General features: G+C 38.2%; 3 protein-coding genes across 5 annotated transcripts; all 3 read right to left on the bottom strand.

Moving 5' to 3' along the window:
• Positions 1 to 401: 401 nt before the first annotated feature.
• On the bottom strand, positions 402 to 11,216 carry Y-h (yellow-h). Of its 3 annotated transcripts, none has more exons than XM_076620321.1 (6): positions 9,538 to 11,216; positions 7,795 to 8,018; positions 3,356 to 3,495; positions 2,775 to 3,098; positions 2,455 to 2,704; positions 402 to 1,981 (listed from the first exon to the last, which is right to left on the bottom strand). In XM_076620321.1, the coding sequence occupies exons 2-6, from the start codon at positions 8,009 to 8,011 to the stop codon at positions 1,041 to 1,043; spliced, it is 1,872 nt and encodes a 623-aa protein (XP_076476436.1). In that variant the 5' UTR covers positions 8,012 to 8,018; positions 9,538 to 11,216; the 3' UTR covers positions 402 to 1,040. The 3 variants fall into 3 exon arrangements, with proteins under 3 accessions (XP_076476436.1, XP_033193100.2, XP_033193101.2); XM_033337209.2 differs by having other exon boundaries at positions 10,658 to 11,216; XM_033337210.2 differs by lacking the exons at positions 7,795 to 8,018; positions 9,538 to 11,216 and adding an exon at positions 5,418 to 5,701.
• Positions 11,217 to 11,361: 145 nt separating this feature from the next.
• LOC117153503 (uncharacterized) lies at positions 11,362 to 19,133 on the bottom strand. The gene is made up of 13 exons (XM_076621447.1): positions 18,435 to 19,133; positions 17,596 to 17,797; positions 17,298 to 17,476; positions 16,377 to 16,843; positions 15,791 to 16,034; positions 15,338 to 15,516; positions 15,008 to 15,072; positions 13,311 to 13,565; positions 13,071 to 13,234; positions 12,663 to 12,878; positions 12,289 to 12,560; positions 11,791 to 11,923; positions 11,362 to 11,682 (listed from the first exon to the last, which is right to left on the bottom strand). Exons 2-13 carry the CDS (start codon positions 17,792 to 17,794, stop codon positions 11,467 to 11,469), a joined length of 2,589 nt encoding a protein of 862 aa, XP_076477562.1. The 5' UTR covers positions 17,795 to 17,797; positions 18,435 to 19,133; the 3' UTR covers positions 11,362 to 11,466.
• A 706-nt stretch (positions 19,134 to 19,839) lies between these two features.
• LOC117153367 (dopaminechrome tautomerase) lies at positions 19,840 to 25,784 on the bottom strand. The gene is made up of 6 exons (XM_033327356.2): positions 25,623 to 25,784; positions 23,245 to 23,743; positions 23,024 to 23,126; positions 22,855 to 22,943; positions 21,888 to 22,180; positions 19,840 to 21,497 (listed from the first exon to the last, which is right to left on the bottom strand). The coding sequence occupies exons 2-6, from the start codon at positions 23,740 to 23,742 to the stop codon at positions 21,233 to 21,235; spliced, it is 1,248 nt and encodes a 415-aa protein (XP_033183247.1). The 5' UTR covers position 23,743; positions 25,623 to 25,784; the 3' UTR covers positions 19,840 to 21,232.
• Positions 25,785 to 26,921: the final 1,137 nt, after the last annotated feature.

Raw genomic sequence — 26,921 nt, 5'->3', positions numbered from 1 at the left:
CTTTCCTCTTCGCATCGACGCGTTTCGCGATAAGTACGTCATTTTTGAGCTTCCATTCGTTTACGTTAAGACAGTGATGCATTTATTATACGCAGTATAATCCATTAAATTTACTTATTTACATGCTGTCCCCATTCGAATTCAAACGTTTTATTTAGTTACATTTTCGGTCTGTTTGTTTATTTACATTTTTAGTGTGTTCTCTTATATTTATGGATTACATAAATATATTTTAATACCATTTCTGTGATCAGTGGAATCAATTAATTTCATACGAACAATCATTTAACGAAATAATAAAAAAAAGTTTAAAAAAGACGCCTGCAGGTCGAAGAAACGTCGAATCTCGCGTGGAAGCGGGTTGCATAACGCTAGGAGTCAGAAAGAGAGTAATCGCGTGATTAATTAGCAAAGTTACTTTTATTGCTTAACTATATTCTAAACACGCAAGCGTAGCATACGTACAATGAATAAAAACTGGCAGTGTATGTGAGAAAATTTTCATCCACTCTAAATGCTGGCTTTCTCCGTAACTTGCTTGATTTATATCAAAAGTGATAATGAGTATCTATAGTTTACATTTCATCTAACGAGGAAACATGGGAAAATCTTTCTTCTCATAAGAATATTTTAATGCTACATTTATTTAACGATACGCTTTCTCCTGGTCGCACGATCTCTCGGTGTGTACATTTATTCGTTACCTCATCTTCAATACCATATACGAATGGAATTAAAACATTGTGATCAAAGTGATCACCCAATGTATTTGCTTAGAGATTTTATCACGCTTAAAATATTAAAAAATACAAAGCTTCTCCGTTATTTCCAGTGAAGACGAATTCGAGGTAGTTGTTTTCTCTATTCTCAACATGTCGCGGCGTAACGTCTATTCACATTTGTCTTCCTGAGATAACAGGAACGACTGCCCCAGTACCCTTATCCCCAACATATATTTTCATTCACAAATATTCCAATTTTTTAACAAATTCTTGCCCACCACGTATACCTCAAATCTCTTAACAAAACGCGAAGAATCTTCAACAAATCTCGTCGTAACCGTGCTCAGAGCCAGGCACGACGTAATTAGGATCGCAGACGGTGTCCTTGATAGCCTGCTTAACATTAGCCTTGAACACTCTATAGTTAATCTTGCTACTATCGATACTTCCATAAAGGTACATAGCCAACTTATTCGAAATGAGCCAAATATTCTGATCGTATTCATGATCAACCTTGATGTCATTGGGGAAGACCAAGGACAAATTACTAGTCCCTATAACTCCAAGATTTTGTGGAATATATTCCTTCCTGGTGTCCCAACACCAAACAGAGTCTCTGGTCACCATATTGAAGAACATCACTCCGTTTCTATCGATCACGGAACCGGAAGAATGACCGTAGTCTTTGGCTCTAGGTCTACCAATCGGCATAAAAAGTTCCGTATTCTCTTCGGCTGTCTTTTTATCAGCGAGAATAGACGTCGAAACGGCGAATTCCCGAAAACTGGACATAGGATGGAAGAACAAGGTTCTATCGTCGTGGATATCCACTGGACTCAGAGCTATCCCGAAAATTCCATCCGTCCATTGGAATTTTATACCATGGAGTTCGTATTTGGCGGCCAAAGGATCAGGATAGAAGAAGTGATGCTGGATTCTGAAAGAGGAATCCTTGAAGAAGTCGTAGACCAATAATCCATAGCGGAACACGTCCGAAGCGTAAGCTACCGCCAAATCACAATTCTCGTTTCTGATGTCCACCACGATGTTCGAGTACAACGAATCTTCCTTTACTTGGTCACTCGGTATAATGTATTTTCTGAGAAGGGTATCTGTCGTTAGGTCGAAGATGAAGATGGCCGGAGGACAGGCTGATCTGCCTCCTTTCGCGATATCTACTTTGCCCGAGTCTAGGACCCACAAACGGTCGCATTCGTCCACTTGCACTCTAAAGACGGAAGTCAGTCCATCGCAGTTACCTGGTAATAAAATAACGTTCGCTAATATTCACGTTAAGAATCATATATTGCTCGACAGCATTGTAAGCAACGATATTTAGCGATACGATATCAAAGCTCTCCCTGTAGTAAATGCTTTCTAGTGAGCCATTACACATACAGAATCCGGTCGAATAACATGTAAAAGCGGACACCGCGTGATTCCTTGTGAAAAATAAGAAAAATACGTAGAATAAAATTTGTTCATTCTCGGCTTAGTTTTCGAGAAAATTGAATTTAGAAGCGTAGCAAGTATACATAGGTAATAGCGGACTGGACGGAACTAAATAATCGACAGGAGGTCACTCTACGTGTGAAAACAAGTTAGTCGAAAATGTAGAATAAAATTTCTTCGCAAGACACTTTGTTTCCAAGAAAAATTAATTTGAAAATTTATCATATGCATGTACTATATTTGTGTTATTCGGATCTTGCATGTATTCAAGTACGCTAACCTGGTCGATGCCATCCCCAGTCTGGATAAGGTCTCAATTTGGGACTTTTCGTCTTGGAAGGTTTTGGCACGGTAGCCAATGTAACCGGAATACCGTCTTTCCATTTTGGAAGAGTAATGAAAACCTTGTCTCTCCAAATTTCCAGTCCCAGCGGTAGGTTGTTCTCCGCGATGAAATCTCCGTCGTAAATAGCCGAATCTCGAGCCTCGACGCTGTCGTAAGTATAGTCAATCGTGGACCACGCGTAAACCTGTCGAATTATTTGGAAATTTTAGCCGAAACGTGTTTATTTATTTGACTGGATTCTTCGTGAAACTTACCAATTCCATAGCAGGTCCAACATAATCGTCTTCGATTTGCCCTCGTCCAGAATCGTAATTAAATCCATGAGATTCCAGTTGATTCACCGAATGTGGATCCGTCCTAAGCAGGTTTCTTTCCGGTAGTCTGGAGCGAAGCCTTTTCTCGAAAGATTTCGAGAAATATTCCCTCGAGTCCGGCGTCGAACCATAAAGATGATTGTTGTATTCTGGAGTCGTGGGCGATCTCTCCAGCGAATTCTCTTCGAGTTTTGGTGAGTCACAGTTTATGTGGCCAGGAAGTTCATCGTGGCTCGATATCAGGGTTTTGTAGTTCCTTAAAGACTAGAGTATTCGATATTTAGTACCAGAATCCGTGGAAATTATACCGTGTAGCAACTATAGTAAGTACTATGTTACATAAATTTACTCTTAAAGTTACCAATAATTAGGATGGAAAATTTCAATTATCAACTCGGTGTTATTATCCTGAAATCCATTCGAGAATGAACTTAGATTACTCTCATTCGGAATTACTTTAGTGTCACTTACAAGAGGTAATTGTATGTCATTAAATTACATCAGAGGGAAAGTGTTCGTACCGAGCGAAAGCCCGAAGGCACACTTCTTTGGCTGATGGTTCCAAGATCGCGTGAAAGCGCGTTGCTTGCAGGCTGGATCGCGATCTCCTGGAGACCGAGCAGGCACATCGACAGCAGCCACGGCATCATGTTCGCCATGCCTGAAAAGAAAGGAGATTCCGATACATGCGAGGGAATTACGACCTTCGTTAGCCGATTTCTCAACCAAGTTCACGTTGACCCGGTTATCGCGATCGAGCGTAACCGTTTTGCCCCGAGCGACGTGAATTTGATAATCGTTATGCAATGGCTATTGGATAATAAACGAACAGGAGGCAGCAGTACGTGGAAAGATCGATGGTATAATTTATTTCTGATGACAGCTGTGAGATCGAGATTTCAATTTTTTACGCTAATCAATACCATTATAACGGAATTTACGAGTCTCTGAATTATTTTTACGACAATACTGGTTTAAAAAAATGGTCTCGAGAAATATAAATCTGAAAGAGAGAAAGAAGACTGAGATCGTCTTAAAGTTTACATTGAACTTTTTCGTTTGAATGCCATAGACATTTATTTGACATTTGGCGAAGCAAAGGTAAGCGAATAAAAGTTCGATCGATGATAAGAAATTCATAACGGTATTTTCAACCAAATTGGATCTACGAAAGTCACCGGAGGATAGAACGCGAGTTACGGCTGCAATGGTGTCCTATACCTGGCGATATCGTGACAAGCTTCCACAGTTATCGCTACTTTCCTATCGATACCTCTCTATGGTATAGTTTCTTGGCCAGGTTTATGACTCTAATAATGTCACTGCAAGCGAGATTCGAATAAAACGATTATTCTCAATGGATAAATTTATAGCCTTGCTTTTAGTTTTTCAGTAAAATATCAAATCTTTAAAAACCTATCTCTCGAAGAAATTGAAATGTTACATTAAAATAGAACTTTACAGGACATTTCATTTTGCCATTTCGTTCTATGTACTTTGTCATTCGTGCTTTACTGTTTCATTTAAATACACGATGCGTGTGAGTATAAAACTTGTGAACAAGATATTTACGCCACCGTATTGTATTATCCAGCAACAAGATAAGATAAGCATCTTCTCTCAAGCTGCGTTGATTATAATACAATAATTGCTGTACAAATTTACTACAGCTAGTAGAATATTTAAGAAATGTAAAAAATTAATCGAAGAAATTGAAAAGAATCTCATTGAGTATGATGATCGTTCGTGATAGAGACTTGTGAATGAAAATCGAGCTTGGTATTAAGTACACCAAAATACGCATGTTGGAGTTGCATCACCGGTTGTGAGAGACCGTAGTATATAACATGCAATTAACACGAGTACGTTCGCGTCGGCCAGGAAGACGGCGGATTTAAAAGGAAAGCGAACGCGCTCGTAAATCCAAGATGATTTTGCAGTTTAGCAACTTTCAAGGTGACGAGAGCCGCTTGACTAGACTTTCCCTCAAGAAAATCATGACAAACGATCCACTGAAAATGGAATGGAAAAACGATTTTTGTCTCTAATGTCAATTTCTTCGACACAAAGGAAAATCACCCAATTTTTCGCTCCACGTAAAATATCACAGTATGTCGTCTCCTCGTTGAATGTGTTTTAACGCAAACAAATTTGGAGCAAAAACAAGTATACAGCATTTGACTGAAGAAAAAAAAGAAAAACAAAAATTAGCTTCGAAATGTCGTCACTTCACACGCAAAAAAGTTATGTTCGTCGCATAATGTCATCCTCTATCGGTCCTTACGAGATATACACCTGCTCTTGACAGAATTATTCAGAACTTTTTTATCCCAGAATTTGTTCATTTTATTATTCAAGATTATTCCAACTTTACTATTCACCTTTTTGCAATGCAACAAGTTTCATCCAGCATCCAACGACGCGTATCTCATCACCGCGAAAGTGAAGCGCGGGACATAGCCAATAAATTCCAATGATATTTCACGCTTCGCCGCTATAAACCGACGATATGGAATAAGACAAAGGAAGGCTTGCGAAATAATTGAACTCACAGTGTGGGTTCTATCCTTTCGATCAAAGTACCTGCAAGATTCCTCGGAAGTACGAAGAGTGTTCTTCAAGGTGACCCACTGACTCTCGGTCTTCCTTGGCCACGGTAATTAGTCGGAAAGATCGATGTATTATCGACTGATACTCGAGTTGAGCGTAGAAACTGTAAGCAAGAAACTGCAGCTGGACTTTTGCAAGAAGGATCGAGAACAACGCGCGACAGATGACGGTCAAATGAAGATGTTCGCTCGGGATGAGAGCGTGGATGTTACCCGACTGCCATATTCACTATCCGGGTCATAAGTGTGTCTAGGTGTACTACGAAAGGAGAGAATGGCGAATCCCTTCTCTCGAAGAAGATTTTCCCTCTCGTCGGAGGCACCGCGGTATAGGTCATTGGCGGCGAGTTCATGAGAGCTCGTTCCGTGCTCGTGAAACGAAGAAAAAGAGAGCCGCCCACACCCGCAACTATGTCATATCGCGCGAAAATGTTATAACGATCGGTAACACGAGCTACGCACCATGCGGAACTCGTTAACCCGTTTTAATTGCATTCTTCCTTAACGCTTGCAGATCGAGTCTATCGTTATCGTTATAAATCGTTTCACACGTAGGAAATTTATTTGATAAATACAACGCGTAAATATAGGAACGTTGTTCGTAACAGTTAACGAGAAAACGACAGAAATTTCGTTTGAGAAATACTGATAATTAACGGTCGAAATAAATGGGCTCTATGGCGAAATCGATCGAAGACAATAATTGCGACGATAGGTGACATTTTAGCGTACTTGAGCGTGCACTTAATTGCTCACGTTCTAATACTATAGTGGAAGCTATTACCGACGGTGATTGCAAATAAGTCGATGACTACTTTCATGAATAGTTGAAAGACAATTTCGTTCGATAGCTTCTCCCATGGCGATGTTTTTTACATCGTACTGTGTTCTTTGAGGTAGCTGCAATCCGATCGTGTGTTTCTATCGTTGGAAAATTTCAGTCCAAAGCGATTCCAGTCTAAACTAAAATAAGAAACGATAGACAACGGCTACGATTAATGAGTATGTTAACTGGACGAATGATTTAATTAAACGAACGAGATTGTTGTTATTGTTTCTTCGTATCGTAAATCATGTTGGCCAAGTGTTTATCGATTAAGTAACTGTACCTGTACTTCAGGAACATGAATTCTGGCTCTGCCATAACGTTTCTCGCAATCTAGCTCAGCAACAAACTCGCTACTTGCCCCGATGCTCGATATTCCGAACGAGTTTTGAAGCAATCGTTCGAAGTTACGAAACGGGGGATTCGTTGGGCCGAATGCATCGGAGCATCGTTACGCCAGCATTAATCTCGTGAGAACTCTTTAGTTTCTTCGATCAAAGCAGATACGAATCATGAAGAAGGAGGAGAAGAAGAAGAAGAAGAAGAGGATAAAGAAGAAGAGGGAGCAGAAGAAAGAGGGACAGGAGAGACAGAGATAAATTGAACGTGCGGATGATTGAAATTCCGCGGAGACTGTCAGCCATTCAAGGCAAAAGCATTTCACACTTGTTTAACGATCGCTTGGAAAAAGTATGCGTTTGAGGGACTGCGTTTATATGGATGCGATAGATTCTTCTTGGGTGCTCGCTGCTTCTGTGAATTGATCGATAACTTCAAAATTCTAATGCAAATTTTAATAGCTCGCCACGCTCGAGTACCTAACGACCGGATAATTCGAGCATGTTCGACATTGTCTCGTAGCAGGTTGGCATACACGTCGCGTCGTTCGATTGTCGAAAGCGAGGAAAATCGCATTGCACAATGACAAATTGCGATAGTCGTTGCCACGTCGAAGCAGTGAAAAACGACCGAACAATCGCACGTGTATATAGGTTTTCCCGGAAAGTGATTTGTTTTACGAGGCAAAGTTATTTTTACGAGGACACACCGGCCGAACGCCAGCATTGTTCTTACGCGGCGAAACTTTGTTTAATTTTACGACGTTATGGCACGCGGTCTTATTCGACTTATATTTTGAGTATTTTTTTTTAATTAAAATGAATTGCAAATTTTCATTGGAATATTCCATATCGACGTTTCGATTTCACACGAATCCACTGTTTTACGTATTCTTGCATATCATACGCGTTATCTACATTTTTACACCTTTCTTATCCGCGGTCTAACGTGTCAGAATATTTTTGTATTCTAAATATTCTCAACCTCATACTATTATTTTCGTCGTTACTGTTACTGCTACGTTTGTTACACCACGTCGCTCGCTGCTATTTTTACAATCATTGGTAACACGTATCACTATTTCTTCGTTCTTCTAAATATAATCTCATACGATGTTTCGCAATTAGAAGAAAGTTCATACTACAAACGCTTCATGCCGTAGTCGCAAACCGACGTTCAAACTTGCCTGTGCCAGATGTGTCACGCACTTTAGGTAACTTTTGACCGAAACAGCCATGGTAGTACTTGGAATTAGGGGTGTCCCAGCTGTAACCGAAAGAATGAGTCGGAGAGACGTAGGCATAGCTGTTGGATTGTTTGATGAGGTTGGTCGACGTCCATGAATTCTTCGACCAACCGCGCGTTCCAACTTCCGATTCGATACTTCTCCTTTTTCTCGTCATGGCATGTCTGCAAAAAAGAGAGACGAGAGATCACCTGTACGTCTCAATTAAATGGCGCAATTAGGTCATCGAGAAAGCGTCGTGGAAAAACGTGGACCGCAATATAATAGGCTGCCATTCAAGGCGCTACATACTATTTCGTAATAGCTGCGACCGCTCGACTACGAGTTTTTCTTGTTTTGCTGTGTAAAACTATTTGTACGATGATAACTTTTTTGAACGAGTCAGTTTCTGTATTAATTTCAGCTGTTGGAATAATAATATCTTTCTAATCCTTCTATAATTTTCTAATACGGCAATGTTTCAATTTAATTTATCGATTGAAAACGTTTTGCTAAGTCGGCGAGTATTCGCTGAAAAATATCTTTGGCAAATGTCAGGCTTTTATCTTGTACCTTCTGGTTGTAGAAGTGCATTAAACTTTTAAGGTTCTTTCTCGGCAGCTGCGAGAGAAATATTCGCTGTTTACTCAGCAATTTCACAATACAACCCGAAAAAAGCGAATTATTTAAACACAAAAAGAAAAGTACACGTTTCCCCACAGCCCACGCTAAAAACCGTTTACTTTAATCTCAAATGCTGTCGCAAGAATCACGCTACTTGCCTACTTAAAAGAAGAATATACGCGAGTTAAAACTTGTTAATGTGAAATTTGTAACAGCTTTGTTATGTGTACATATTATGTAACATGCTATATTGCAATGAATAAACATTGATCTTACGAAGGTACTTACATCGAATGCATTCGTTACATTTATAACGCGAAATTCGAACCAATGCCGCGTTAATATTTTCGCGTCAACGAATTGACATTTAACACGCTTGCTTAACAAACGTGTGAACAAGCCGGAAGACGAAGTATCAGCACGGAACTCAAGTGCATCAAGAGAAAGATGCATGCTTGCGCATGTAAATTAGACGCAATTAAATATCGATACGCTTTCCCTTTTTACCGCACACATCCTGCCTTCAGCATATTGTAAATTTCACTCGTATTCGTTAAAATATTACCGAGAGATGTGTCGAACGAATCGTTCGCGTTTAAAGAATAACAGAAGGAAGCGGAAACGCTCCTTCCTCCAACTTGATGCTATTCAAACACGAATCTCTAGCGATTCGTTTCGATCGTATAAAAGTCAAGCTCATGGTCGAACCGACTGAAAAGCCACAGAAACAAATGATCCACATTATCCGAAACGCTACCTATCTCGTTCCAATGACTCGTTCGACAAGTGGCGCGAGACAAATGCCGCGAATTAAGAGTAAACACTGCTTTTCACCGGATAATGTACTTTCGGTTTCGCCAACTATTTCCTGTCTATATCCAGGAATTCTCTCTCTCAGCGAGCAGGAATATTACGGAATATCGACTATCGAAGAGGAAGAACACGGTTAAACGTATTGCTACAATGGATACATTTCCTGGTGAACTATCGTCCAGACGAATACATCAGAACGAACAAATATATCTACATACTTGTAGGAAACTACGTTATTTTTCAGATGATTAATTCTCATCGACTTACCTGTTTATGTATCTTCTCTGTATAGTTACAATCGTAGAAACGTGTAGAAAGATCCTCGCTTCCTTTAGAAATTTCTTAATTTTGTTTGATTCGATCGAATGCAGAACATCGTATCATAATAAATTACAAGAACATGCTATTACGGATTTATGAGGACGAAAGTTTCCAAGCCTTTTTATTCTTTTAAATTCACGAGGTACTTGAGAACGGTATGGTAGAAAATATACATCGAGACGTAGGTTTTTCTTCTTTTCAGGTGCCACTTCTTACAATTGTTCGAGTTTCTCAGATGTAATTGGTACACAGAACGATGCACAGAACCGCCCGAGATTATTTAATCGCGCGTACTGACACTCGAGGACCGATGGACAGACTGAAATTGGATCGTACGGTTCGGCCGAACCGAGAAAGCAGAAAGTAATGTTTTTCTACTTCTACAACCGCCGCTTTTCGTGCTCGTTGTTTTCTTTTTATATAAACACAATAATGCATCTAATAAAATTTTTAATCGATAACAACCGCGTTAAACGCAGGTAGTTACTTCAGCGAATAATTACTGTAACGTTTACGTTACGTCATACTTTATTTATATCTGATTATAATTATGGGGGGAGGGGGGAACATCGAAATATCTTTGATAATATCAATGAAATTTAATCTAAAACGTGTTGTGTAATATTCTCTGTTCGCTATTACTTTCATTTGTTTTTTGAATTCTAATTGAATTACGAAGTGAATTAGGAGGTAATGTTGAACTGTGCGGGAAAGTTAATATGGATGGATAAGCTTCTGGAATACATACACCTTGAAATTTTATCGAGCCATCGCGAATAGAAATTTCAAGAACTTTGTTCGCGTCCAATCGTTCTGGACGCTACGAATTTAATTAATTATCGAATAATAGAGTGAATGTGAAACTCATGGGTGATCTACCTTACATTACTGGCGTTTATCTTTTCGATAACTCGTTTCTGTAAATTTATTTATCACAAAAACATAAATAATCGTAGATTCGAAAAGCGTATTTTATAAATTTTATAATGTCTGTAGTATCATCGCCTTTTCCTGTTTTCCGATTTACGGATTCGATCTGGTGTGACCTTTGGACGATTCAACTTACCAACTATCGTAACAAATTGACAAACTCTTGGTCGAAGAATCAAGTAAAATACAAAAGAACATACTGATGGAGTCATTAAGAAAACCTGTTTCTTATATAGCCGACTAGAGCCCACGCGAGTCATCGCCATTTATAGTACTTATCGTGTTCCATAATCTATAATTTTTGTTTATCCCCTTTAACAATGTACTGTAATAATTTACATAAGACCAAACTCGGTCTAAGAAACGTCAAAAAGTTACGTCATTTCTGCTATCTTAAGAGCGATTGATTTCTTAGGAACCCCTACGGTCAGTTCGGGGAGAATTACTCAACATGCAACAGGTTTTTCAAACAGAAAGGAGAGTTTCTGTTTTATTGCGTAAGTGTTTTAAATTGATCGATTTAATTAAAGAAAAATAAAGCTATGACGATCAAAACGTAGGTATCCAGAAACAAGTGTCGAAAGAACAGATCATTCTGTTCGAGTGATTGCATAATTAGGCTTTAAGGTTCGATTATCTCTAGACAATAAACCTTATCTTCTTTTCCCTCCCTTTACTCCTTCTTTGTATTTTCCTTTATTTTTCCTTGCTTACTTCGTTTCTCGGTTCGTAAATGTGAAACGCTGTATTTGCGCTCGCAGTAGAAATAAACTCTTAAAAGCTACACTGAAACTAAGACAATGAAGTCGAAAAATATCATACCAATATTATCACACCAAGTATATTATATATTTCTTTATTTTATCCCCGACCTACGATATAACCGAATTTCGAGTAATATTTATTTCATATCGAGAACAGGATTTTAATAGATTTATCAATAGATCACAGAACGTCGAATAATTGACAGCGAGTGCCCCTTATCAATCTTCCCACATCTCCTTTCAAAATTCGGAAGTTCACGTCATCGTAATCTAAGGTCCCTGCTGCTATTCTTTGATATCTGTTAGTCAATGCCCACAGCTCTTCTTTTCCATGGCAATCCTTCACTTTGAGACCGCTGGTGAATTGGAGAGTCCGTCTATTCCTAGCGACTAGCCCCTACAATTGCAAAATTGCGTTAATTTCTCTAATTTTGCTTCTTAAAAAATATAGCGAGCAATATAATCGAAAGGAGAAGATTAAAAATGTCTATACGTGACTACTCACGATATTCTCCCTATTAAGCGAACGAAATTCGTTCCAGCAACCAATCGACGTGTCATTCACGAGTCCGAAGAAAACAGCTCCGCTTCTCGATACCGCTTTAGCGCTCGCTTGAGTCCATAGAATATCTTCGGCCCTGAACATCATGGATGAAACATAAACGTTTATGAAATTTTTAACTTGTAAGTTGATAAAATGTTTCGATAATTCTCGGTTCTCTTCCCGTCCATATTGCCCAGCAGTTACGACTCTGACTCTCATCTTAACGAATAACGCCAAACCAATCAAATATATATATAAATTCTTATGAGTGAATGTATTTCAATCTTCAAACGTTTCATTCGCCAGAACGATAATTCACCAGAGCCATAAAGACGTAAAGATAGAGTACGTTACGTTTTTAGCTCGACAACGCACTACATCCTTACGTCGTGGACACGCATTCACGTGTTAACCACAGCGTAACATATCAACGAACGCTATTTATCAATATATATTTACACTCGATACTGCACTTGATCGCCCTGAACCAGCATCAGCTGGTAAGTGTCAGCATGGTCCAAATTGTGAGAAGACATAGGACTGAAATAAAGATTGTTCGTCAAGGGGGATATAGCCATCCCCACGATACCGTCTCGTAATTGAAAGCTTGTCCCCTCGATCGTGTAATTTATATATCTGGGATCGAAGTTGAACGCGTTCGAAGTTAGTCGGCGGAATGAACTGCCGTCGTAAACGATTAAACCATAACCATCTACATCCGCTATGTACACCTGTAGCATCAACAAGTATATTTCACTAATTCCAGTAGAGTTACAGATGTGCGATCAAGATTTCTCTTAACCCTGACAGATAAGACATGGATGAAGACTCACGTAGGTTCTGTCGCAATCAGGATTAAAAGTTTGAACCGCTGGAGTTATTAATAATCCCTGACCCGACGTCGAGTTTATCGCAATGTTCTCTGGTATTTCAACTTGTTGCAGCAGCTCAGAGGTTGTTAGATCGAAGACAACGAGCTTGGCGGGACACACGCGATTATCACCGATAACACCGGTGTCTAAGACCCACAGTCTGTTGCATCTGTCGATCTGATAGAAATATAATAGTAAATATTATATGATGGCGAATTTATCTTCCATCAAACGAATTTATCTAAATACAAACTCCTCCTATACGGATGAAGAGTCGCTACTAACGGTGAGAAATTATTATACGGCTTCTAGCCAGATGTGTTCAAATAAATAGAGTTCTGTTGGAATTATAGAGAAATTTTGAATTACCGAAACTCTGTAAACGCTTATAATGCTAGAACAAGTTTTAGTGCTTGTCCAGTTCCAATTGGGGTACGGTGTCAGAAGAGGGCCACCAGGTCCACGTTTATCAGATATGACGTTCAAAGACGAAGGCACGCCTTCGTCCCTTATCACCGTGACAAATGTTAGATCTTTAATGAAGAGTACGAAGAACATTTAATTAACTGTTTTCAGCGAGGAGAAATAATATAGTAACTGATACTTTACTGCGCCATCGATCCACGTCTATGGGATTGACTGTTGTATAATTGTATTCTCCAGAACTAATGGCAGCTTGCCTCCTTTCTTCACTACCGAAATCGAAGTCAATATATTTCCATTCGTAAACCACATGCATCGCATTTTCCAAGTTCCTCGCAAATGGATTATAAGATCTTATCCAGGAAGTTGAGCCTTGACAGATGATACCAAGGAACACAACCAACAACCATGGCGTTAACATGGTTCTGAAGAATAATTTGTCTCGTCAGACAAGATAAAAATCACAAATGGAATATACAGATACAGACAATAGCACCTGCGCGAAATTGTTGCAATGGAAATGCAATATGCGTGAAAGGATTCTAACAAGGAAATGCAAAATTATGACCAATGTTCGGGCAATAAATACAAGTGGTAACGGCCTTCTATATATCAGACAGATAAGATAATAAGTATTGTTCTATATTTAAGGCCTGTTTCCTGCAACTTGGTCACTTTTTAAGACATTAAGTGACAGGTAATGATTTAATAATCAATAATTCTTGGTGAGTGAATGGATTAGCTGATGAAATAGGATAACATGTCCTGTACCGTTGATACAGTTTTTCATACGTATTTAGTAAAAATTTGACGCAATTGTCGCAATTCTATTGTAATAAAAAGTTTCAAATTATAGCAGATCCCTCACGACGATCTAAAATCAAGTGTGCCAATTACCCTTTGAAGCATAAACGTAAACGGAGAAGGAAAGATTAAGAATTAGAACTCGTAAAAGCTTTCGGCTTAATCACATGGAAAGAAATACTTTAGATAAAAATAATTATTTGACTACACGTAAATGTTTTCCAATAATAATTTTCTGTAGAAAGATTAGTTAAAAGTAGATAAAAGAATGCAATTTTTTTAACACAATTAGTCCTGTAGCTCGGTATTGCGCAATGTCAGGGTTAATATATTATGGTACAGAAACATAATAGACGATCAAAGATTGGGAAATTTGTTATAGCTGTTGGAAATGTAATTACGTAAAGTATCTAGGAAAATTCCTTCCCAAATAGTTTATTGGAAAATACGTCTTTAAAATTTCTTACGATATGTGAGTATTTCATATTCAATTCGAAAGAAACGCTTAGGTTACAGTTTCTGTATGTTACATAATAAAATTCAATAAATCACGAAGTCAAATTGTTAATACTCTTTTCCACTTTCATTTTTATTCTTTTCGTTTCAAATAGGACGTTCTCCGTGGTGTACGTATTTATTGGTATTGTGAAACATCCTTTAATTAATGTGTATAATATATATGATATCAGTATCTAGACATATTTATTACTTGTTTATTAATCGTTTGTTGGAAGCACTCGTTACTTTTACCTTATATAAAAATTCCAATTTAGGGGAGTAGGGTAAATACATTCGATGTATAACATCACATACACATTTTTTATTACAATACTAAAACCTGTACAAACATAGAGTGTGATTCGCAATTGCGCGATCAAATAAGCCGATATTAATAAATAACATATCCTAATAAATCTATATTAACAATTAACGCGATTACACAAATTTCCATTACAAATCTAACTCATGGAGTTACCGTTTTTTCAATTTCATATTGTCTATCTTAAAATAGGCTCTCGAAACTCCAGAAACCTCTACAGCACCACGAGCAGCAAGAAAAGTTCGTATTTAAACTCAACCTTCCTTCCAAAATCGTGACTTTTCTCCGCTGACTAATACCTTGTGGTTGGTAAGGATTTGTATCCTTCTTTACAATTTATTCTGATCTGAATATTTCAAAATCATGCGATTGACATCAGAATCTTTCGTTTCTGATCCACGAGGAATACGCGTCCATGGATCTGATAGCGAAAGGACGCCATGAATGGAAGTGGTTTTGGGCATAATACGATTCCAAACGATCGTTCATAAAAAATGGTTTATTGGCGAAGGTCGAGAACCGCCATGATGGCCAGAAGCTCCGATGATAATAGTTGGAGAACTGCTCGCGGTGCCACGACTCTCATTGCCGATGAAAACGTCCTCCTAGGGTGGAGACATCGCATTTGGTGCCGCGAACTAATTCATCCACGAAACCAGCTTGGATCCTGAAATTGGTTTCGTTCGAGTGTAAAGTACCGCTCATGTATCTCTGGAAAGACACCGACAGGACCCATAGTTCTTGTTTACCCTTCTTCGATGTGATGATCTAAAAGAGAACATCGATCAGTGTTGGAATTCATGTTACGTCATCAGGAAGATTTAGACTTAATAATGGATTTTGCGAATGGATCTTCCTAGGAAATTTCCTCGACACGTTAAAGAACAATGTTCCATTGACACGACACGTTTCTTGGCGTGTTACTAAATGCTTCTCTAAAGCATTGACGGAATAATTATACGAATTCTACATAAACGCTTCGAACAATGCGAAATAATCTAACGAGGAAAACTACGAAACATGCCGGATGCTTTGTTTATACCTTCAAACCAGAGGGAAACTGCAACGTCTCCGGGTTGCTGACGATTATCTCGTTATTCTTTCCTCCAAACTGAGGATAATGCTTGCTGTTCCAGCATCCAATCGCTAGATCAGACAACAGTCCATAGAAAAGAACTCCGTCATGATTCATAGCCTCGGCTACGGACTGCGAAGACCTCTCATGTTCAAACGGCACGAACGACCTTGCAGCGGCTTCGGGTTTCTCATGGAAAAGTGTGTAATTCCTGGATTCGAACGAACAATCGTTTTTAAAAGTACCTCTTTGTAATTATGTAATTTTATAACAACTTTGTAACTGTCGTGTGTACACGACAGCCACTCGAGACTTGGCAGTTTGGGAGAAAATATTCATCGACGGCCTGGCTGGTTCGATCGAAGTTACATTCGTTCGGCAACCGGAAGATCCAAATTCGAATCTCGCTTCAGCAACCGGATCGATTGAATATATTTTTCCCTGCACGCGTAAGCTCGTTTAAACCGCGTCAAGACAGCGAGAAATGTCGGAGCAATCATATATTAACAATCATAAGTTAACTATCATAAATTAACAGTCACAGAGAATTCACCTGATTACAGAGGTAGATACCCAGGATTCCACTCTGCTGGCTAACGAATGGAAATAAAGAATTCTATCGCCGTTGTGAATCGGCCCCAATGCGAGGCCAAGGATTCCGTCCATCAAGTCAAACGTGTCACCTTTGATGTTGAATGTGCCATATGGCGGATAAGGGTAAAACAGGTTGTTGTTGATCTTCCAGGATCTTGAATTACGAAAATCGTAAACGATTAACGCGAATCCTGTCACATCGGCGATATAGGCGAACGTGTCCTTGCAGTTGTTCGTTCTGTCTCGGACGTCAACGGCCACCGTGACGAATAGAGAATCTTCATTTTTGTACTGGTGCTCGGGAAATCTGTACAGCATGATCAGTTTATTGTCACGCAGGGAAAACACGTGCAGCTTCGGCGGACATACTTGTTTGCTCCCTAGCTTTCCGGTGTCGAGAACCCACAGTCGATCGCATTCATCTATCTGAATGGCAAATGATTGAGTATTTTTTAGTGACTGAACTAAATTTCGCAACATCAAGAATTTATAGAATTTTCTTGCTCGGTAAGGAATTTCCTTTTATTCGAGGCCGAGGGTAATAATTTAATAACTTGTTTATCAGAATGCGTCAATGGAAATGGTAAATTCGGCTTAACGATTGCATTAGGAAAACGGAACAACATATTTCAGTTGTGGACTACGTAGAAAAATAGGTTGTTGATAAGTTTATCAGTCGTTGTTTACATACGAAATGCAATGCATGAGTAAACGTAGGCATTTTTCTTGGGTATTATTCATACTTCGTCGAAGAATATGCAAATATGTAAGTAACAGTATGAAAGTAACAATACGAAATATTTAAAATAGTAGTCTTCCAAGTTGCAAATGTCTAAATGTCGAAAACAGTGTTTCGTATGATTGGAAATCTCGATCGTACCTGCATTCTGTAAACGCTGATTATCGAAGCGCAGTTTTCTGCGTCGTTGTAACTCCAATTTGGATATGGTGCGATTAGGGTATTTCCATCGAGCGATACCTCATCGGTGACATAACCCAAAGTTAGAGGTACGCCATCCTGAAACCTTGGAATGGCGATGAACACCGTCGATTTGGACTCTTGAAACAATAACAAAATATATCATTCGTAAGATCGTGGAAAATTCTTTGCAAGTAAGATTGATGATTTTAACTGGAAAAATATTTTGAATTAGAAAATATTACGTCTTTTTTATTACCTCCGTTGTAAACATCGACGTCTATGGGTAATGGCGAACCAGGTATAAAATTTCCACTTTTAATAGCCGCCAATCTAGCATGCTCGCTTGGAAATACAAAATCTAACGATTTCCACGAGTAGATGATCTTCAATTTTTCAAGAGCCCGCAAATTGACGATCGTCAAAAGCAGCAGGATCCACGTGCAAAGCTGCCTCATCTCCTGAAAAATAACGAAATCATTGCCGATTAAACGTTGACAGTGATTTATTCGCAAGTAATTCCACGCTATGTTATCGGGAAAATCAATTTTTCGGTTTCATTTCATGAGAGATTCTCTGTAATAGCATATGATTAGAAGCATCAGCGTGATTTACCATTTCTAAGAAAGACTTTATACCTCTCAATTATCCGGCATCTTAATTTCCAATCGATGGTAATTACAATATCGACCTATGTTTATCTTTCTTAAAACACTTGAATAAATAGATGTATCTTGTCATAAAAAAATATGAATACTCAAACAACGCGCTGAGAGAGCCATTTTATGACAACGGAGGTGAAAATATTTAGTCATACGATTGTACTTAAAAAGGAGGCTGTGAATAATGTGAGATTAAAACTTCGATAACATTTATTGCGTTACATAAATACGCGATGTTTATCGCATCTTTGGAACTATCATCGAAAGGCACGTGCAGAAATAAAAGAGATTAGGATTACGCATACGAAAACCTGTCTAATCTATTTTGCATAGTCTTAGCAACTTAAAATCGAATCATACTGTCGCTATTTCTTCATAGAGCAGAAAAAACGATTATAGTTGTTAAGAAGCCTACGATAACAGAGTTAAAACTCACCACAAGATTGTAAAAACGTAGCGAAACGTCGCGTAGCACTAGCTCACTATCAATTCTTAAGGCGATCCGTAGACCGATCCAAAATTTCGTTGTGTCAAATTGTTCAGGAAAATTCTGTTTCTCTTGCTCGTTCTCTCATGAAATTAATCTCTTTTTGGTGTCACCTGACTCTTTCTCCCGCGAAACTTTCACCGTTACGGACAAGACATTAACAAAAGCTGTTAACAGCCCAATGACATCGACTTGGATTCGTGCGACCGAAAGTGTCGAGATTCGATTCTCAACGTTTTTTCAAATCTTTTTCGGGAGAATCGGTGTCAGTGACGTTGACGCACTTTGATTCTGGTATCTTCCAAGTGCTAAAATGCAAAATAACATTAACGCTGTCGACGATGTTTACATCGGCACTTTAATCATACAAGTATCAGCGTAAGATAATGCACAAATTAAAATTCTTCCGAGATCAACAACCATGCAAACGATCACTTAGTTTGATTAATTTTCGTTGGAATTTCAAGAGTTCTCGATGCTTAATGCGAATACTTGAAGCGTAATGGATATTATATAAAACCGTCACGAATATTGTCTAGCTTTGTAGAAGAAACAACGAATCTATCTTACATGCAATCAGTTCATTGATAACAAAACAAGACAGAACGGAACGTAGCACATAGCGTCACCGCGTTCGATCACCGACTGAACAGAGAGATGCTCGTGGAGCAACGATTCTGTTGCGAATAAAGTCTCTTCACAAAGATCGAGTGAGTTGAGCTCCTTCGAATGTCGTGATCTCTTTGGTCACGGTCACATGCCAGGACCACAGAATCGGAGAATTTCACTTGGCTATATAATTATCAGCCAGTTAAATATATTCGTCTTTGTCTTATATAGCAAAACGTTAGATAGCATTAAAAAAGGTTAACGCGTGGGAAAATCCCAGTATATTTAGAGAGACAATTAATGAGTGTGATAAATTTGAACGGTGACAAGATGTTCCGAGGAAATTAATCTAAGATTTTACGTAAATATGATTGATTCTTCCTTTTTCTTAGATCGTCATCTTAGAGAAAAGTCGAGATCGTTAGTTGCACGTAAATTTTTCGACACACTGAATCAGGTTTTTGTCGACCAGCCGACTACCGACACTGTAAATTAGTTGCGAAATAGGAATTGCGTATTCTCTGTTTTTAGAGCGAAATTCTTGCGTGATTGTTACATTCTTTTAAAACTGAGCTTCATACAAATGAATGAGTAGAAAATGAATTAATCGAGATCGATCGTTTGATTTTTGAACAATTAAACGACAATTATATATTTTCTTACACCGAAATTAACAAATTTTACAGGAAATGGAATTGAAGACTTTCGTTTCTCAGGGTCTTCTACATTTTTCCAATACATCACGTGTTGTCACGTATTTTAATACCAACAGAATGAACTTAACAACATGTACATAATACGAATATGTTATTGGCATATTTTCCTTGTTCCCTTGTTCAATTACGAGATAACAAATCTATTACATTTTCTTAATGTCAATGAACTGTCAATAACCCAGTAATGGATTTCGACATTTTTCTGTTCTCGTTTAAAATCGGTGTGTGACGGACGTTGCAATAAATTCATATCTCTTCGGTTATACATAGATAATTCATGGATTACGTAATAAGTATGTGCAGCTCTATCTCCATAGTTGTTTAATAGAAATTTTATCTGTGACGTTGTATACATAAACAGCAGCAATTTTCGCTTTTTCTGAAAGACCCGAACGATATAAATGACGATTGCGACAATATCAATTGTGTAATTACGCTTATTTTACGCTTATTACGCATGCAGAATTTTATTTAATAGATAAACATAATCATTGCGAGTTTGTATTTCGAGTTTGTACGCGAGTTGCGTAGTTCTATCGATTGTTTCTTAATTTCTAAAGATCCCATTCAGTCGGGACATCTTTTTTTGAACGTTGCCTGTTTCTAAAATTTTCTTTCTCTTATTTGTTATAACTCTTTTTCTTATTAATTATAACTTAAACACACATTTGCACTGAGTTTATCAAGTTCGGAATAATTTATCGATTTTTAATAATTTATACAGAATTTTATATTCACGGACTTTTTAATAATTTACAGCCTATATAGAAACCTTGATATTTCACAAGCATTTTGAGAAAGTGACATTTGGATATATGGGATGTAAAAGGAGCTGTATGAGTTAAGAAAACATTCCACGCCTTAAACAAAGTACTTCTCCTGGAATTTTATCTGCTGTATTAGAACATGATGTGATTCACTGTGTAAATAATCGTCCGAATGATCGTAGGATTAAACAGCGTTAGCTTTTAATGAATAAATAACGGTATAAAATACTTCTGTTTCTATATATAACATAATACTCGGTTTTACAAATTACTGATACGTTTCTGATACTCTTCAATGGACACCTACGCTGAAATTGCTTAACAATAACATTCACTACTCTCTGTTTTACAAATGTTTATCCATAAAACATAAATATTTATCCATGTTTATAGTATATGATTTACAAAATTGCCGTTCTACTCTACAGTTGCTAAGATGTCAACGATAAACATTTTTCCCTCTTTTCTAACGAGATTCCTTGCTAAAAGAAATTTATGAAGCTTCTTCGATTTCTCTTGTTCGAAGGTAATGGGCTTACCCATATACATCTAGATTATTCTAGGTCTAATATTAGGGAAGTTTAAGAAATTTTCCTATTAGACGTACGTAGGTACGTCGAAGACGCAATCGATTCTTCGACACTTGTTCTTCCTTTTAGAATCCTATGGTGTTGTTGTAGAAATGCGACGGAAAGTCGGAAAGTAAGTAGGTCCGAGTAAAAGAATCGAGGATCGGATGTTTCAGCGGACGCTGTATGGGCATTAGCCTCATTATTCGAATGTTGATATCGCGTGCATTCACCTCTCGCCTGAAGAACTTCTGGAACCTGCTAGTCATTAACCAAAAGTTGCCACTATCGCGCTCCGTCCATCGAATTTCAGCGACGAACTGCAGCTTCTCCGGACTGTAAGCTAAGATCCTGAGGAAAATTCGATCGATACGAATAAAAAGCTAGATCATGGCAAAGAGTGGAATCTTTTAAAAAATTCTCTGACGTTTGAGATCTAGTCGGAAGATAAAAATACATGGTACAGGCTTCCTCCAGGAGGATCTTCTACCGTTTAAAAATTCGCATGAAACTCTAAATATGTATGTTTTTCAACTTGATTCGAATCGATAAAAAGGTATATAAATAGACTACAAAAAAAATAACTTGTTAAGAAATCGTTTAAATATCGGAGAATTTTTTAGTTTGATAATTATTTGTAAAGCAAACGAGGTTACGAAGGACAAATATGTATCGTCATTCTTACGATCTTCATTTAAATATAACACAAGGTTGTCTTTGTAGAATGATAATAACATGTACCTCTGTTGGTTAGTTTGTGGTTGCCAGGCGGCAATGGCTGTTTCGGTAAGCGGAGAGAAAAGGATCGTGTCGTCTCGTGGATCAACGGCCAGAGCAAGTCCTTGACTAGACTTTTTACCCACCAAGGTCACCGGTAGCTGTTCACCAAATGCTGGTGGACCCGCCTGAAGTGCAGTGGTTGGCACGCTGAACAGACGATCGGTCGCTAGAGGTTGATAGTAAAGCGTTCCAAGTCTGGCAGAAAATGCGAGTCCAACGACACCGTCCAGCAATTCGAACGTATCGCTGCCAATCTGTATAAAATACGTTTATCCGTTTACGATTTAAATAGTATCTGTACGATATAAAAGAAAACTGTGGTCTTAGATATCGATACAATGTGTTTTTACAAAAGTTGAAGAAAAAAAGGATTTTCATTATCAAAAGTTTCTCCGATACTACGAAAAAGATCTAATCCTGAAGAGGTCAAAGTGATTTATGCTTGAAAATGAATTGGAGATTTTGTTCAATTTTTTCGGGATTATCATATTATCTTTTTTTTTCTTTTTGTTTTATCTATAGAATATCGTTATTGGCTGTTCACTTCCTATAAATTTCCAGAACGAACAAAGCAATCACCTCGGCGTGAAATTTCTTGCCATTTCTTAGATAGTAAAACACTCGACGCAGGAAAGTAAAATCGTGGCGAGCATTACGAAGTTCGACTCGGCTCTGGCTGCGTAACTATTCATCGCGATCAGAAGCCGCATAACCGTAGGAACTCACCGCGGAAGAATTTTACAACTCGATTTATTCGCCACGCGTACAATCTTGTGTTGGTTACGAGTTGAATGTGCGTAACGCGTTCGTTCGTAATACACTTAATTAGTACTACGATATATTTAATGACCCATGTTGGCCATACGCTGTTGGCCATACTTCAGAGAGGAAGAAAAGAATGTTTCGAAGGAATCTATAGTCTTCTTACCCTGTAAGTCGAGAATTCTGGATGTGGATACATGGTTGCGTGCACCACACGCCAGCTCCTGTCCGTGGCACCATCGAATACCAATAGACCTTGAGACAAAGAACAACAGTAACACTATAGCATCTAAATAAAAGTAAAATGAAATAAATAATTAGAGATTTTCATTTACCAGGTCCTGCAGTGTCAGATATATAAAGGAACACGTCGTCGCAGGTAGTTGCCGCGGTATCATCGATAATGAGATTCGTCATCAACGTGTTTGGTCTTAAAACCTGAAGAGGGAAAGTTGACTTTTTAAAAGAATCTAACTTAAACCATCTCATAAATTCGCTATCAGTCAATCTGATTTCCTTATCAATCAACTGTTCGAAAGATACGTTCAAGACTCACCTCTCGTGGAAACGTAAACTGTCGCACCAGCTGATTGGTTTTCACATCGAACACCATTATTTTCGGAGGACAAACCGGTCTGAAGTCATCAATTGACGTTATTACGCCGCTATCTATGGTCCATAGTCGATTACATCTGTCTAGCCTGGTCCTGTACACGGAGATCAGCTTGGAGCAGTTCAGATCGCCTTTCCCAGCGCTGTGCCAGTCCCAAGAGGGGTAAGCTTGGAGTTGCGGGCTACTTTCTAGCGGAAGATTCCTCGGGATGTAATTCAAGGTCGCCGGGACGCCTGCTCGTAATCTTGGGACGCTTATAAAGATTTTGTCCCACGCAATCTCTATTCCAGTAGGTACTACATTCTCTGGACGATACTGATTGAGAAATTCTTGGTCGTACGGAAGTGCAAAGTCTAGCAACGGCCATTGAGCTATGGTTTCGAGGACTTCTGCGGTCGTTGAGGCGCAGGCGAGTCCTGCTAAGAGGATCAGTAGCTGCATTCTACAACAGAAGTGACTTAGAACGAAGACTACGTAATTTATGTTGTTTGTGGCGATTTATCAGCGAGAACAGTAGATTCTGCATAAGAATAATTCAGTGGAATGTGTAGAAGGTACACAAAATGGCTTAAATATCGAAAATCAAGGTTTCTTAGCATTTGAATGGTAGCTCTTGAAACGAAACGATGCAGCTTTACATCGCTTTAACGAGTCTTTACCTCGAGTACTTTTTATGGCAGACGATTTAACTGTATAAAACGATTTATATTGCCACTTAAACGAAATAAGGACGTAACTCTAATACGTATGTAAAGATGACCGATACATAATATCTCAGTGCAACTGGTTATTAGTTGTGTTGCAATTGATGTCGTAAAAACATTTTTATTACACCTTTATGCATCCTTGGAGCTGAGAAATTCTGATGGTGTGAAAGACACGAACGTACAAATTTTCGATTCCAAAGACCGATAGACATTCAAATAAGAACTGATCGATTAAACTTTGTATCGTGTACCGAAAAGAGCACGAGTAAGCTCGCCAACTAATTTTCCGCGTATTTTATAACAACCAACGGTCACAATGCACGCGACACAATGATGTTGATCGGACATGCGTTAGCAAGAACACGTATCACGCACCTATTGAATATTATCACGCGAGTGTCTCACTCAACATTCGTATTGATTATTGTCGTCTTAAATTAAAGATCGCATCAATCGAGCAATTATCTTCATAAAAGTTTCCATAAAGAATTCGACGAAAATTATGAAATTTGGAAATTTTTCTATGCATCAGTTGGATAAAGTAACACGTGATATTACTTTGAGAAGAATTTTCCCACTTAGTCATCGAACTTGATCTTGAACTCATCGGATATCCGATTTCGATATTCAAGCATAAATTACATACTAGTCAATAGTTATGCAAACTCGCTAGACGTAGTTTTGCGTAATGCGATGATAAATTTTATAAGCGTAGGCAAACGTTTCTCATACGTAACGGTGTTTTCCATTTCAGAAAATTGTAGATGTTAAATAAAATGTTAAAAATTGTAAAATGTAAATATTAGAAAGCTGAAAGATATTGCTAATAATACCAATCGAATATAATATGACTTCGTACATTCAGTTTTATCGATCATTTATAAAATTATGATTTTATTTACGTGAAATGTCATCAAACTTTAAAAATACGAATTTTCACTATCTACGCTGTTTCGATAATTATTAATTATAAAAATGATGTTTTTGTTTATTCATCTTGATATTCGATTTGAACGATGTTACAAACGAGAAGAACGAAAATGTTACAATTTTCCGAACTAACGGAGCATAAACCGGTGATTTGACGCGACCGAAAGTTATCGATTATTGAATTCCAACAAAGTCACGGTCTTAATTCTCCGCTCTGACAATTTTTTACACGGTTCAAGTGCAACGGGTCTTGGATGTCATTAAACGTTGCGTTCGATCTTCAAACGTTACACAACTCGAATATTTCAAATATTTCCCGGAAAGTTACAAATTTACGCTCTAACGTATCGTAATCGTTCTCCGCAGCAATTTTCATCGATCAACGAAGATGTTTCGCGATCGAGCAAAAACATCCTCGGGTATCGTCGAGCTACATTGAAAAACTACTATCAGCTATATTACAGTATTCTGTTTCAATGCTTTTTACCTATAACGATCTTTCTATTATATAATAATCCACGACACTTGAAATATTATTAAAATTTCAAAACTTTTTGTATTACGCACGTAATATATCCATAAGAATTTTCTAAGTGTTCGAGCAAGCTATTCGTGAGCCACTGTTCGTCACTGTCATTGCCAAAGATCGAAAAAAAATCAATAAAAATTATATGAAAAACCAACCTTGTTCAGCCTAAAAATCGTCAAACTTGAAATAAGAAAATCCAAAGGAATTGAAAGAACAGACTCATCCAGCGAGGTCGTGCACCCAGCTCGAACTAGCTGCAAATCCGTTGAACGAGCGTGTACCAAGTCCCGCTGTCTGAACACCGACTGGTCTAATTTTCTTGCATCGACTAGGATCCTAGCGGTCCGAGTGACAGGAGGCAAGCTAACCACAGAAAATCGACACATTGTATAAGTATACATACGGTATATCAGTGAGGCGAATGATCCTTCGTGACATTCAGGGATACACTTTTGCGAAATGTGTTCGATAGATCAAGGTGGGTGTGTTTTCGACAAAGGTTACCATTGATCTTGCCACTGATCTTTAAAAGCTACTTTCGAATTTTCTCTGTAAATTAGTCACGCTAGTGCCCGGTAGAATTCAAGTGAACTTAAATTCTGGTAGATTAGATTTTCGAAAGTGGAATTTTGAATTAAGATAAGGATGGGTCAAACGGGGTTACGGTTCGAAACTTTCGAAAGATTAGAAATAATTCTGGAATATTTATGTTCGCAAACTTCTTCGATAAAAGTAAAGATTCGCAGATAAGAAATTGCACTAACTGTGGTTCAAAGTTCTGGTTGGATAATTTTCATTTCTTATACGCTGTAGCCAAAAGATTACGTTTATAAGATTGTAAAATCTCACGAACTTGCGATTCTATGGTATTAACGATTCAATGACATCGTTCAAATGTTTCAATGATACGGCAAACTTGAGGGAATCATATGTCACGCGAGCAAAGGTTACTATTTGAGCGTTCAGGACTTTGAATCAGAGTGTATCCGATAGGAATCGCTATAATGGAGAAAGCGATTTACGGACAATACTACAAGGACTAACATTCAACATTCATGGTGACCAGCTACGTAAAACGCTCACATGGAACGCAGTGTCCCAGCTGTACAATACAAACGAGAAAATTACAAGTATTTCGTTTCAAACGCTTCGGATTCCATTTGTCCACTTGTATTATCTACTCGTTCTAACAAATAGCTCTAATAAATTTAGTTAACAGTTAACCATATTGGACACGTGTCCGCTCTATCGTCTATTACGAAAGTAATTTCTGTACTTCACATCTCTCCAGGGTCAGATTGCTACATTTTTTTCGAACGAGCCAGCCAAAAACGTAGGTGTATCAAGAAGAGTGGGCGCGGTCTATAGTTCCGGGGACTTTCGATCGGGGTTACGTATCAAGGCCTTCCACATAACATTTACCACTAATGTAGCTCGTTCAATTGCCATTTTCT

This window comes from Bombus vancouverensis, chromosome 1 (assembly GCF_051014615.1).
Source record: "Bombus vancouverensis nearcticus chromosome 1, iyBomVanc1_principal, whole genome shotgun sequence".
NCBI lineage: Eukaryota > Metazoa > Arthropoda > Insecta > Hymenoptera > Apidae > Bombus > Bombus vancouverensis.
The sequence above is the reverse complement of the archived record's forward strand: the minus strand, read 5'-3'. Positions and strand labels throughout refer to the sequence as shown.

Bases quoted from the DNA above. Each gene is read 5' to 3' on its own strand.
- Y-h (XM_076620321.1), bottom strand. From the start codon at position 8,011: ATGACGAGAAAAAGGAGAAGTATCGAATCGGAAGTTGGAACGCGCGGT. The intron at 3,496-7,794 runs GCAAGTTTGAAC...CTTTCTTTTCAG, and splicing joins GCGTGACACATCTGGCACAG to GCATGGCGAACATGATGCCG. The intron at 2,705-2,774 runs GTAAGTTTCACG...ATAATTCGACAG, and splicing joins TTGGACCTGCTATGGAATTG to GTTTACGCGTGGTCCACGAT.
- LOC117153503 (XM_076621447.1), bottom strand. From the start codon at position 17,794: ATGAGGCAGCTTTGCACGTGGATCCTGCTGCTTTTGACGATCGTCAAT. The intron at 16,844-17,297 runs GTACGATCGAGA...TTTGCCATTCAG, and splicing joins TCAGCGTTTACAGAATGCAG to ATAGATGAATGCGATCGACT. The intron at 16,035-16,376 runs GTGAATTCTCTG...GTTCGAATCCAG, and splicing joins GTATCTACCTCTGTAATCAG to GAATTACACACTTTTCCATG.
- LOC117153367 (XM_033327356.2), bottom strand. From the start codon at position 23,742: ATGCAGCTACTGATCCTCTTAGCAGGACTCGCCTGCGCCTCAACGACC. The intron at 23,127-23,244 runs GTGAGTCTTGAA...TTCCCTCTTCAG, and splicing joins AGTTTACGTTTCCACGAGAG to GTTTTAAGACCAAACACGTT. The intron at 22,944-23,023 runs GTAAATGAAAAT...CTTTGTCTCAAG, and splicing joins ATCTGACACTGCAGGACCTG to GTCTATTGGTATTCGATGGT.